This window comes from Cygnus olor, chromosome 4 (genome assembly GCF_009769625.2).
Source record: "Cygnus olor isolate bCygOlo1 chromosome 4, bCygOlo1.pri.v2, whole genome shotgun sequence".
In the NCBI taxonomy this organism is placed as follows: domain Eukaryota; kingdom Metazoa; phylum Chordata; class Aves; order Anseriformes; family Anatidae; genus Cygnus; species Cygnus olor.
This window is the reverse complement of record NC_049172.1, coordinates 50,904,617-50,917,783: the sequence shown is the minus strand read 5'-3', so window position 1 is coordinate 50,917,783 and position 13,167 is coordinate 50,904,617. Positions and strand designations below refer to the sequence as shown.

General features: G+C 39.8%; 1 protein-coding gene across 1 annotated transcript in view; it reads left to right on the top strand.

Annotated features, from left to right (window-relative positions):
* The first annotated feature begins 454 nt into the window (after positions 1–454).
* Positions 455–13,167, top strand: part of ATP10D (ATPase phospholipid transporting 10D (putative)) — a 45,081-nt gene continuing 32,368 nt past the window's right edge. The window contains exons 1-3 of the mRNA XM_040554939.1: positions 455–564; positions 11,495–11,604; positions 12,739–13,043. Coding sequence (XP_040410873.1) covers positions 12,775–13,043 — 269 coding nt within the window. The 5' untranslated portion in view covers positions 455–564; positions 11,495–11,604; positions 12,739–12,774. The remainder of the gene's footprint in view (positions 565–11,494; positions 11,605–12,738; positions 13,044–13,167) is intronic.

Sequence of the window (13,167 nt, the reverse complement as noted above, 5' to 3'; positions counted from 1 at the left end):
TTAGACAGGCCGAGCTGCCTTCAGCGCCAGGCTGCGCTGGCAAAAGATCAACAACATCAATTTCCAGGCGAGCTTGTCCAAGCCCTGTCACAGCAGGGCTCCTGCCGTGGCCTCCACCGGCTGAGGCCTCAGGTCAAAAAAAGAAAAGTCCTTAAACCATAACAACCTTTGGGTTGCCAGCACTGAAGCCGAGTTTGTTGAGGGCAGCTTGCTTATTTATTTATTTATTATTTATTTCCACTTAGAGAACTCTGAGCACGGCCTGCTTGGAGCAGATAGGAGGAAAGCGAGCGAATTTAGTTCCAATTCGCAATTGCTTTTTTAGAAGACGGAGGCGATGAGGTGCGAAGGGCGCTGAAGGGAGCCGGGCTCCCGGCGGAACCAGTCGGCGGAGGGGCGCGGCGCTAGGCGGGGCTCGCCGGGGGAGGGGGAGGCCTGCCGGGGGCCGGGCAAAACCAGCGGGGCGGAGCGCAGCCGAGCGAGGCGGTGGAGCCCGAGCCGGAGGGAGAGTGGCAGCCGACAGGGGGGTCGCGGCCATTACGCTGGGATGTGCGCGGGACACGGGTAAGGCCGTCGGTGGGGGCGGGGAACCTGTGGCGGAGGAGAGGAGGAGAAAGAGGAGGGCGCCAGTGCCGGGAGCTGGCGGGGGGGAAAGGCGTCGAGGCGTGCAGCAGGGGCTGCGTGTGGCCGAGGGAGAGCCGCAGCCTTGCCGAGGTGCCCGCCGCCCTGCTGGGGGGCAGCGTCCTCCCAGGCCCCGCCGTGAGGCGCCGCGGCCCCCGGCGCAGCCTGCGCGGTGCCTTCGGAAGTTTTAGCGGGGAGGGGAAGATAAAGACCTGTCGGTTCTCGCCTCGGAATCGGATATGGGTCTGGTTTTTGTAACCCTGCCCTTCCGCAGTGAAGGTGATGTGCCGGTTTAAAGCAGGAGGTCTGGGGGACGCCGAAATGCCCCACGCCAAACCTGACAGGAGCGACCGTCCCTTTAGTTACTACCACTGAGTTAGGGCAGCTGCAGTTAGCAGTGGGAAAGGGTTGTCTTGTGTCTTGTTTGTGTGCTCTGATGTGTTCTGTGTGTTTCCAGGGCCATAAGGCCACCCCTGTTCATGTTAATATCATCGACTGAACTTCACGGGAAGCAGATTAGGGAAAAGACAAACAAAACAAAACAAAACACTAAAGCATAGTTAAGACCTTGACTCCAGAACAATAGTTTGTTGGGGGGGACATTTTAATAGTTCATGACAGTAACTGAAAGAAAGGGTGGAAGCTTTTACATAGTTTATGGGTTTATAGCAAGGTCTGGATAAGTCACACTGAAATCTCTGAAGCTTCAGGACAGTACAGAGGGTGCATGTGTGCACACAGTAAGCTACGCGATTAGGCCACAGCAATAATTACTTGCTTAGTAATGAAAAGTGTTCACGACAATGTGAAAGAGAAATCAGAGTTCCTGGAAGGAAATTGTTTTTCTGCCAAAAGTATGGCTACTGAAGAAGAAAAATGTACTTTTAATATTCAAATTGCCATTATTTTCATACTGAAATAATACTTACATTCATGTCTCAGCAATGACCATACGATTGAGAAATCTCTTATTTAAAAGCATGCATCCTCACATCATCGCTATAAGATACCAGAGGTGTCATTATCCCTATTTCATAAGTGATGGATTGCAGCAGAGAGGCACTAAATGATTTCTCCAAGATCAGAGTGGAATTTTATTCTCACAATACCTTTGCACATCCCCAAATCTGGTGCAACACCATTTTATATTATATTAAGCTGGATCTTTACAGTTTGTGGACAGGTATTATTTACAGTAGCAAAAGCTGTCGCACACAGACTAGGATCACATTCTTTTGTTAATTGCCACTGTTGTGGATGATTGGATTTCAAAGGCAATATCCACAGCTGATATGTCTTTCTAATGAAAACTAGACCAAAATCAGAACTGAATGCCCTACGTAAATACTCAAAGACACTCTTAATCTGACATTCCTGTCCCGCCTCCCTGTGCCAACAGGAGTACTTTCACAGCTGTAGGCTGGATCAGGAAATACATCTAATAGTTTTGTTGTCTTTGGCTTAGCGAAAGGTCTTATGGATCAGTGTATTGAACCGGGTTCAGTAAGTACCAGATGCATTATGACAAAGCCAGGAGCAGGAGGTAGGAGAAGCAAGACCCACTCCTTTCAGTGTCAGCTTTAGATCAGTTCACCTAGTCACAGCATTGTACCTTCAGTGTCTTATGCCTTAGTCTCTTAAAAAATGTTGAAGTTACTAGGCTCTTCTTTGAGCATTCTTAACTTCCTGCGTTTGTTTCCAGGCTACTATGTCTTTTGTCTTAATTTTAATATTAAAACCTTTAAAGATGCACAGTTGTAGTTGTATCATCCTGAATTGCTGGATAATACCTTTCCCTTTCAGGCCTGAAACATCCTGTCAGGCACATTTTTTAGGGTTGCAGAAGCTCTGTAGTGGTTCAAGTGGATTCACAGGTTGTTCCTGTCAAAATATTCCCAAGCAGTAGACAGGTTCATTGTTCTATGACAAATAACTGGTTGTATTCTTGAAGTTGTAAAAGACTCAGCATTATCAAAAATTTACTTGAGTGTTGGAAAACTATGTTCACAACTGTCATGAATTCTGTTGAACAGTGTTGTGGCTGATGACCACCTGTATCACACCTAATTGCGATTTCGTAATGGCTTTTAAAAGCCCTGTCTTATTCATGGAAACCCAGGAACTGTCAATATATTCTGAAATTCTGTTTTAAATGTACATAATACTGGCTTAATTTCTTTGTCGCATTAATGAAACAAAAATACATGTATATGTTCCAAGTACAGGGTGATACACAATTACTGCCTTGGACAACTAGCAGTTGAATAGTGGCATGTAATATTAAGTAAAGTCTGCAAGATCCGAGCCTAATTTTAGACTTAGATAAAATAAACAGTACTGAGAGGGAGAAAAAAAAAAGATGCAACAAGTGGAGACCAGTAAAAAAGGCAATGATGGAATCAGCAGTGCTAAATTAAGTAGAAGTGATTGCAAAGGATTTCATGAAGCTGAAAAGAGGAACCAGACATCTGCTTAGTTCAATTCTGACCCTCCAGCACTGCCTGTCTGAAGGGATCTGTCAGCAGTAGAATTGCCATCCTTTTGAAATATGCAGGTACATCACATCCATTGCAGCTGTTGTTTCAGCTTCTTAAAAATCAGAAGGCTATACGTAAATCGTTTGTACTTAAGATATACTTTTGGTAGTATGACTGCAGTATGCTTAAAGTAGGTTTATTCTGGCTGGCTAAAAACCAGAGAAGCTGTACTGGTGCAGGCCTTGACATGAACTGTGCAAGTCTCCACAGTGCTTGAAGGCCTTCATGGAAATTTGTGCTTGTTGGCTTTACTACTGTTAATATCTAGATAAAGTAGCTCAGGTCATGCTCACAGCTGTAGCATCCACACTTCTGTCTTCTGGTATTGTCTGAGAAGTCTGTTTAAAAACAGAAGATCTTTGAGATAAAAATAAAATCTAGTATTCACAGAAAGTGAGCTGTGGAGGATTTTTCAGATTTGAGTTGTCCTCTTTTTGTACCTGTATGTACAAAATTTTTGTACCTGCTTCCCCAGATCCTTCAAAGATCCCTAGAGGATTAAACTCTCTGGATGCCTTGTGAGAGATTGGAACTCTTAAGAAGCTGTTAACATAGATGTGTTAGAAACCAGAAGAAAAGAACAAGTCACTAGCTGGAGATTTAACCTGCAATTTTGGGAACTCAAGTAAAAGTTTGTGCCGTAACAGGCACTTGAGTATCAATTTGGAAAAGTAACTTCGGTCTTCTCTGCACAACAGTTTTGGCTCTTTAAAGAAATTGACGTGGTTAAAAAACAGTGGTACTGCCCATATGAATCAATTCCCTTCAGAACCAGTTACTGTAATTTAGGGAGCCTACACTGAATATAAAAATCACATCCTTTTGCATCATATGAACACCAGCATAACTTTTGTAACATGGCTCATGCCTTAGTCTTACTGTGAAAGTAAGGGGAATTTCACACATATCAAAGCTGCTGCTTTGATTAAATGCTGCATGACCACAAGTTTAAGATTGCTTATGAGAAAAGACAGTCACAAAGGAGTAAGACTTAACCTGGAAAGTTTTGCTTTGCAGTTCTGAGACACTTATATGACAGGTGAGAACAGGGCATAAAGCAGAACTTTGCTGATGAATGGAGAAGAGGGTGGAAAAGGTGTGCGCAAACCACAGCTCTCTGGCGGTCATTCAGGTTTATTTTGAAACTGATTGCCTGTAACAGAAGTACATAATTTCATCTGAGTTTTAAACCTAAAATTGGGTAGTGTGTGATTTATTTATGCCTGTAGGTGCAGAATCTAATTGGCATCCTAAGTAAGTTTACCCAGTGTGGAAGAGATTCCTGCTATATGTACTGCTCCCACACTGCAGCACATTAATCAGCAGTACTGCATGTATGCTTTGCTATTAAATTACCTTGCAATTGACCTTGTGTCAAGGCCTAGGCACTTCCTGGGATTCAGTGCATCCTGCTGATTGTTTTTTGGTTGTGAAGAGCTGCCGATGGCTAGCTTAACTTCTTCCCAAGCAAGAAATTTCCAAGGTAAGGCATTTCAAGGCTTGCAGGTTTTCTGTGTTCCTCGTGCAAGTCAGACTTTGTAGGTAGGATTGTATGTCAAAATACTGCCAGGCTGTATCACTTGTCATAGAAACATCTGCCTTCCACTCTTAATCCAAGAACATTTACTATTTTAAGAATATAAGTGAGAATATGTGGCTGCAAATAGTCACGTATTTCTCTCAGAATTGAAGTCTTGATTCCTGCAGGTTTTTGGCACTTTGTCTCATAAATTGACAGTACAGATCTCTTATCCAGATCTGTTTAGCATTCTAGGGTGTCTCTGCAGTTTATGAGCATGCAAAGATGTGTTAAAAACTTTTAAAATTGCATGTTCCAGAGAAGGTAACAAACTGTAGGGAAAAAAAAAATATATATATATATATATTTTTCAGATTAATCTTTAGGCCATGGATATTTTAAATTTCTCTGTGGTCTAGTAGCTTCTGAATTGTTGAAGATTCAGATGCTGTTCTGATTTTTAACAACCTGTGTAGTTCTGGCAGTGTACTCTGGTCATAATGTAGTGAAACAAGTGCTAGCGAACATGTGCAGTAACATTTTAAATGGGACTTTGCATGGATCAGGGGTTGTCCACTCTTCCATAGCTTTGTGTAGTGTGAGCTCTGACTGGGTTATATTTATTCTTCTTCCCTGCTTCTTTAATCTCCCCTCATCACCCAGAACCTCAGACCTACAGAACATCCTGAAGTATTCAGGTAGGGAGCTAAGAAAAGTGTTGCTACAGAGATGTGTTGTCTGAATCCCTTTCTTTTTTGGTTCTGTACAAGTTTTTCTGGTCAGAAAATGCAATTTTATTGATTGCATTTCTGTTTGCCAAGGATTGATTGACTGGAAGCAGGCCCAGAGGACACAGAAGGCCTCCTGCATACTATGGCCAAAGGCTGTGCCTGAGCAGGAATAGGATGGAAACAGGCACAATACGCATGCATGTGCCAAAGGTCTGAGGAATATTCTCGTGAAATATGTCATTTGCTGGGAGTATTTAACAAAGAATTTTCAGAAAAAAGAATGAGGGCTAACTATTTGGAAAGCATAGCAAAAGAAGGATGTTGTCAGAAGGGAGGAAGTGGTCAAGAGAAGCTGGAGGAAATGGTAGGTTACTTTACGTGACATGGAAGCAAACAACCACAGCATAATAGTAAGGTGCAGTACCAGAGCACTCTGTCTATTGACTAAATTATCCATGCATGTTTGACTAATAGTCTCCAGAAAAGAATCTGCTATAGGAAAGGTCAGTGATTGCCAAAAGCTACGCTGTAATGTAACTGGAACTGAGGGATTTTTAGTCTCAATTCCATCTCCCCGCAGGAAAGCTAGGAGTGAAGGTTTGCAACCAGTTACAAATGTGATACTTTACAAAAGTGGAAGCTGAAAGAGTTTACAAGAGACAAAGAAAGGCAAGTGATGGGAAACCAAAGCAATTTCTTGGCACAGGATGTACATACAAGAGAATGTTTATACTGAGCTTCATGGTGAAAGGTCCTTCTTTCAAGGTATGGACCACTTAAAGTAGGGATTTTCACAGTGCTGCCACTAGCAGAGAGTTATTAAAGGCTTTTTTATTGTGATATGGGATGGCCAAGCATGAATAGTATATAGTGTTTATCTGCTTTGTGATGAAAATGACACTGCTGTGCCTTGCTTTTACAGAGATTTGACAACCAGCTCTTGGATGTTAACCATATATAGTCCTTGCAGCTTTTCACTAGGATATCTCAAAAGCTTTGTAATAAGAGGAAAGAGTCAGAGTACATGAGGGAAGAGAAGCAGAGAGAAAGCAAAGAACATGTCCAGTGTCAGACAGTTCCCTTCCACGTTTCATCATTATCATGTGACATTAATGAGCTTGCTACAAAAGCTTGCCTTTCTGCATGTGAGATATACCTGGATTAACTCTACACCAGCGTTCCCATTTAGCAAGATCAAGTAATGTTCTCTTGAGTATACAGCATGAAGTTGAGAACAGAATCTACCTAGCATGGCACTGGCCTCAAACTAAGAATTAGATAGATTATTTGGGCTTCTTGTTTTTGAACACACAAAAATTGTTCTAGACTCCTTAAAAATAAACCTTTTATTTGTTTAAATATAATACTGCTTCAGAGTTAAGTTCTGTCTCACATCAATCTAAAAGTAACTTTTGTGGGTCTTTTGCAAGTGTTTAAATAAACATAAAGTTTTGTTTTGCTGCCTTAAATTTGGGTCAGGCTGGAGAACTCAAGAAGATGCTATGAAAAATTACAGGATGTGAGGGTCAAATAATGGTTTAAGAGAAGGGGGTTCTTAGTAAAATTGTTTAAAACAGCTTTTGTTTGATGTTCAGCAACTTCATCATTTTCAATATCTAACATGAAGCTGATGAAACTTTTTTTGACCTTATAGCTAACCAAATAAAAGGTGCTCGTTATTTTATGATCACAATTTAAAGAGGAAGAAGAAAAACGTTCAAAATAGGAAAAAATGCAAAAGAGATTTCTGAAGTTTTAAATAAATCCTATTTTAAAACGGAAATGCAAATGATTTTTTAAAAAATCATTTGCAAATACTAGCTCAGTTAAATCCCAGATGAATCAGAGGGCATTGTGACAGGGTGTGAGATCCCGATGCGTTTTTTCCCAAGATGCTGCTTGGGAAAGGTCTGATTCACCTTTTTGACCACTGGAAATTTCTCATTGCCTTCTATACTGTTTCCAGTGTGGTGTTGTGGTGGTTTTGTTTGATTTATTGTCCATACAATCTCCTTCAAAGTTCTCTTTAAAATATTACAGTAAAATGCTGGAGATACTGGCAGGAATATGCAGAATGTGCAGCGCATGCAGCTGAACCTCAGGTTTCTTGTTTCCTTTAAGCTCTGCCTTTCTGGAGGAGGGTGAGGAAGGGTGGGGCAGAGGTTTTGGAGCTGTGTCAGGAGTCAGGGATGCGTGTGCAGTGAGAGGTGACTGCTCTTCAGCGGCACTACGGGTGCAGCTTAAACCTTTGGCTCCAGATCCAGTGGTGAGGAATTCTGACCTAACATGTTGTCATTTTTAAATGTCCTTCTTTTTTTTTCTTTCTTTTTTTTTTTTTTTTTAAGCAAAGGTCACCAAGTATCGCATGCTACAAAAGGTAATAAATTATGAAAACCGAAAAGAGTTAGCTGCCTGTGCTTAAGAGGTTTTGAAATTTGTCAGGTTTCCTCTCTTTGTTTTCCTAACTCCCAACTCTCTTCCCACCTTTATTTAAGTGTGACTGATAAGTTAATTCTTCAGCTTTTCAAGGTGCTTTTTGCCTATGTAATTTGCACCGAGTAAAAATGATCTGCTATGTAAAGACTTTGCCTTTCTATTAGTCCTGGGAATTTACTTTGAGAAAGTGTCTATTTCTTGCTTCTAGTCACTGAAGTCACCAGTATGAGATGCTTGTTTTCTTAAGAGCAAATGTAAACATGATTTTTTTCTGCAAACATAACCTACTTTCAAACACCTGGCTCATATGGCATCCTGAAAAATTCTGTGTTGTTGTTTCCTTAGGTTTTCCATCAGGATATTTTACGTTATAACAGTACGTAGAGATATGGCAGGTTACTGCTTTTGGGCAAATAATTACCATTTCAAGCAAAAGTATGTTTAATTGACACACCTTGCATGATTCATGCTAAAGATGGATGCTTGGGAGAGATTGGTAAACTTAACAGGACAAAGAAGAAATCATGTTGACACTCTCCCTGATAATCCAGCACGTTGTTAATTCAATCAAACATTTCTTTAAAAAGGGCCCTCATTGGTTACAGGGACCACAGGATTTAGCACTGAGGAAGAGGGAAAGTCTCTTTCCCTTCCATGGCCTGGGAGTATACACTGCAGAAGGGCCTTGGGATATGGTAATTCATGTGGAAGCTGCTGGGGGATGCCAAGAGGAGATGCTGTATAAAGGTTTGTTTTTCTCTCCTGGTTTCTCTTCTCCCTTCATATGCAGATCATGGTTTCTAAAGGGAACCATGGGCTTCGTGTATGTAGTAATAGTCTTCCAAGACATCACGATTGTGACCGTTGATAACTGTACATATTATGAATTATACACATAATTATGAAAGGACAAAAATGTACCATCTTAATTTGATGAGAGGAATACCCGTTAGGAGAAAGCTTTCTAGTCAAAGGGTATCAAAGCAGTGAAACAGGCTTTTTAGGAAGTTTGGAGAATCTTTTGGAGTGTGACTTTAGAGCAGGATTTGTTTTGTACAACCCTCCCCATCTAAATATTACATGTCCAAACTAATCAGGCAGATTCTGTGATAAATGAGAGAGAGGCACATGCCAGAAGGTACCGCATATGCTCAAGCATCCCTTTTAGATCTAGATGGAGATGTCTCCACCCTCTGGAGATTTGCTGTCCTCCCAGACTAACTACAGAGGGACTTGTCTTGTTAGCATTATACATGGCTAATGTTAAATGAGTTAAATCTTAGCCTATCCAGATATTTTGCTGCTTAAAGTGTGCTAATAATAAATAAATAAATAAGTCTTTGTATTCAAAGTAGTAGAAGAGAGCTCCAAGTCAGGCTAACAGTGACTGTTGTGAAAACAGAAGTCTTTTTTCAGGCAGCTGAGTGTCAACAGTGGTCTTCATCTGTTGTATCAGCTGGGTTGCTGTTTCTGCCGAGTGATGAAAGCCCTGTGTTCCTGCTCCTGGCACTGGATTTCAAAACTGTACACAGCTCTGTAATGCACAGCCAGTGCATTTCACTGTGACTTCCACAACTAGTTAGCACATTGTCCTTTGATTTGGCTTGCCAAGGGATTGGCTAAAACCAGGAAATATTACGTTGTTACCTTCATATTTTTTGTGATGAAATATTTGCTCCCTGTCCCGCATTCACTGTTTAGTGAGTCTTACTGAAGCAAAGAAAGGAAGGAGTCCCTCTTCTGGCATCCAGCAAAGGGAATCTGAGTTGTGAATCACTGCTTCTGTCACTGACTTTTTTTTTTTTTTTTTAATTTATTTCAGCTAAAGTCTAAAAAAATTTAAATCTTTCTGCAATGGCTTAAAAATTTCCTCAATTACCAAGAATAAAACTGGCTGAGATGCTGGGATCATTAATCTTAGAAATAGTCAAAGATAATTTTGGTAACTAGCATTAAATTGTACTATTTGGTCTTTGTGAAATGGTGGTGGTTTGATACGTCAGTGGATAAGAATGTGTTACTGTTACATGGCAAGCAAATTTGGGTTATTTACATTTTTTCATCTATGGTAATCAGGAAGTTTTACACCTTCTCTGTCATCCATAAGCCTGCAACATATTTCTGTTAGTTTGTTACCTGCAAGTTATGGTTGGGCTTGAAATATTTGTCAGTCACACAGAAAGATTTATTATAGTGAAAAAGCTTATGGACAACTGCTCTCTTGAGGAGTAATTACAATTTTGGAAGAACGAAGTCCCTCTTACAGGAAGGAGATAGGAATATTTTTTTCTCAGTAGTTGTACAATTGTTTGATTTCATAATTGGTATGTTATTAACCCCTCCACATCTTCCCTTCCTTGTACGTCTGAAAGAGTTAACTGGAAAAGAGTGAAGGGAATGAAAAAATGATGAACAGCGAAGCAAATGGCTTTTGTGGGTTTTGTCTTGCATAAAAAAATAAAACATTTTGAAAGACAATGGATCATGAAGCAAGGCAGTTAAGGAAAAGGTACTTCAAAAGTCATATTCTCAACATTTTCATAAATACCAAGTGTCTTGGTATTGCCCATTCAAGTAGCTTATTAAGATTATAAATGGCTTATATAAATGGTTGAAATAAGGAAACTTTAAATAACTGTTTTTTTCCACACTAGATTGACTATAAAAATATTGCACCATATTTTTTCTAGCATGATAAGATTTTATACTTTTAGTAACAGTCAACAGTAAAAAATGGTATTTTCTCTATACTTTTAATTCTGAGAAATAGCTCAACAATCTTCTTCTCAATGAACACCTGTAAATCTGCTATTTTAAAAAGAATGGCTCATAAACTTTAGGTTGATTTCGTTAAAAGACAGTGGAGAGAGGAGAGTATGAGATGAAATATTTGGCAGAGTACACGAATCGAGAAATGGGACACGCAACAGTAGTGTACCTTGACTACTACATATAATCTAATCTTGCTACCAGGTGAAAAATTTCCTATGGCGATTTTTTGCTGTAATGCATGCAGACAGTAGGATGCCAGATGGAAGGAAAGTAATCTTGCACCCTGATGATAGCCTGCACTGATGTTCTGAGTTATAGTTTTAAACAAATTAAATGCAAGATGAGTTGTCCTATGGGAGAAATAGTGCAAGAAACATAGCAACTATTCATTGTAAACGTTTGTTAGAGATTGTAAAATGTTTTGAGCTTCTGTTAAAGTATACCTTGCGTTTCCTAAACCTCCTTTCTGAGTATCATGGGGTTTTATAAAATGAGTATTGCCTATACCTATGAACTTGGGCTTTCTTTAGGAAAATAAAAACCCCTGGGTAGATTGCTAGAGCTTAGCTAAGGTGAATGGAGAAGCATTGGCATGAAGTTTATTCACCCTCAGTCAGCTAGTAAGAATTGCCATAGCCTTTTCTAGTGCAGTAGGAAGAGGGATTTTTGATCACAGAAGCTACTTATGCCATTCACAGGCAATGCCTCACCTCGGGTGTGAGGTTGTTCCCAGGTGCTTGTTGCTACAGTGCTGACTCAAGGGTTTAATAAATGCCATTAACTATCAGCAAGGACTGCAGTTCCTGAGATAAGGATTCCTTTCAGAATGCTGTTCTGTGCAGTATTAGTAGCTTGTCTGCTTTTTCACTGTGTTACAGCACAAGACACCGGTGGGCAGTCTGCTTCCATGAGGTTCCATTCTATGGCTGGCGCAGATGCAGAGCAACTGTGGTAGGAAATGAACCGAAAAAAATCAGGTATAAATAAGGTAAGTTAGGATAGATGGCATCTGAATGCTGTATAATATTTCACTGTTTTGGAAATGCAACCTGTGGTGGTCATGTTGCTTTAGGGAAATTTTATTGCTGTTAGGTAGTGCAGGCTTTAGCTGCAGAAAAATAATACAATAAAGCGCAAAATAGTTGTGTGCAATGTACCATCCTTAAAATACAAGAGCCGTATCCTTGAGACATCTAAGGGTAGATGGAAATTCCCTACTGTTGTACACTCATGAAAACATCTGCTGAAATGGAGAACTTAATAGAAACCTATAACTAGAGACTAGTTGTGGCAGATATTCTTTTAGCAAAGGGGATTTTTGAAGTTCATTTCTGTGAACAGATCTTCCATTAGGTACAGGAAGCAATACTGCAGTCCCAGAACAGCTCTTAATTGTTGAATTGTCATTTTTGCTGTGGACTTTAGAGAACCAACAGGCTTTTAAATCTGTATAAGGCATTACGATGATACAGCATGTTGGCTACTGAGATTTGTAAAAAGAATTGAGTGGTTTGTTGCCTAAGTAGGGACTTCAGGAACATTGAAGAATGCATCGTATCATGCACAAAATCATCTTCTCTTGCAGTAAATGAGACATTTTATCCAGATCTAATTTTGTAGGCAAAATTACAAAGCATCACTTATTTTGTAATAGTCATTATATAGTCCTGCATAACATTCTAATTTGGATTTCTTAAGCTTCGGGTGACAGTTCGGTATGTGCTTTACCACATACAAGTTCAGAAATTACTGTAAATCTAAACTATTGCTATGTTCCTCTGGTATTGTAATATCACAAAATAATAGTGGTCTGCTGGAAAAAATAGGTCTGTAGATCAGTGGCAGAAAATTATTGGAGTCAGATTTGTTTTCTTTTATAAAACAATTACAGAAATATTATGTGTTGTAAATGGAAAAATCAATCTCTAGGGTCCTGAAAGGGAGGATGAAATTTGGGTAAATGCAGCCTTTGAAGCAGAGGGACCTGACATCATATAACCTCTTAATTCTTTTCCAAATCAGAATGTGGAAATGATCCTTTTCTTAGGTTTAAACCATTAGTTAAAAAAGCCTTTACAGAATTATTACTTAACCTGCTGTATTTTAACTTGTTTCTAAATAGCGGACACTCCTTGGATTATAAAGCATTTCAGGAACAATGGCAGATCCCATCCGCTGGGCCAGATACCGTTGGCAGCGACTGATCTCTACAGAAGGCAGAGAAGTTAGCAGCAGCAGCAACTCAAGTAGCAAGCGCTATCAGTCATCAAAAACTGCCAGCAAACACAGGATAGTGATACCCTGTTTGGGACATTTTAAGGAAGAGTATGAAAAGGTATCAAAACTGTACATGAACAACAAAATAAGGACTACTAAATATACTTTACTGAATTTTATACCACGGAATTTATTTGAACAATTTCACAGGTAAAGAACTGCTTTTATTTTGATTGTGGAAATTCTGCAGAAATTGAATCCTTTTATTTAAATGTGTGTATTAATATATAGATGGGTATTTTAAAAGTTATTATTCTTTCCCAACCTGCCTATC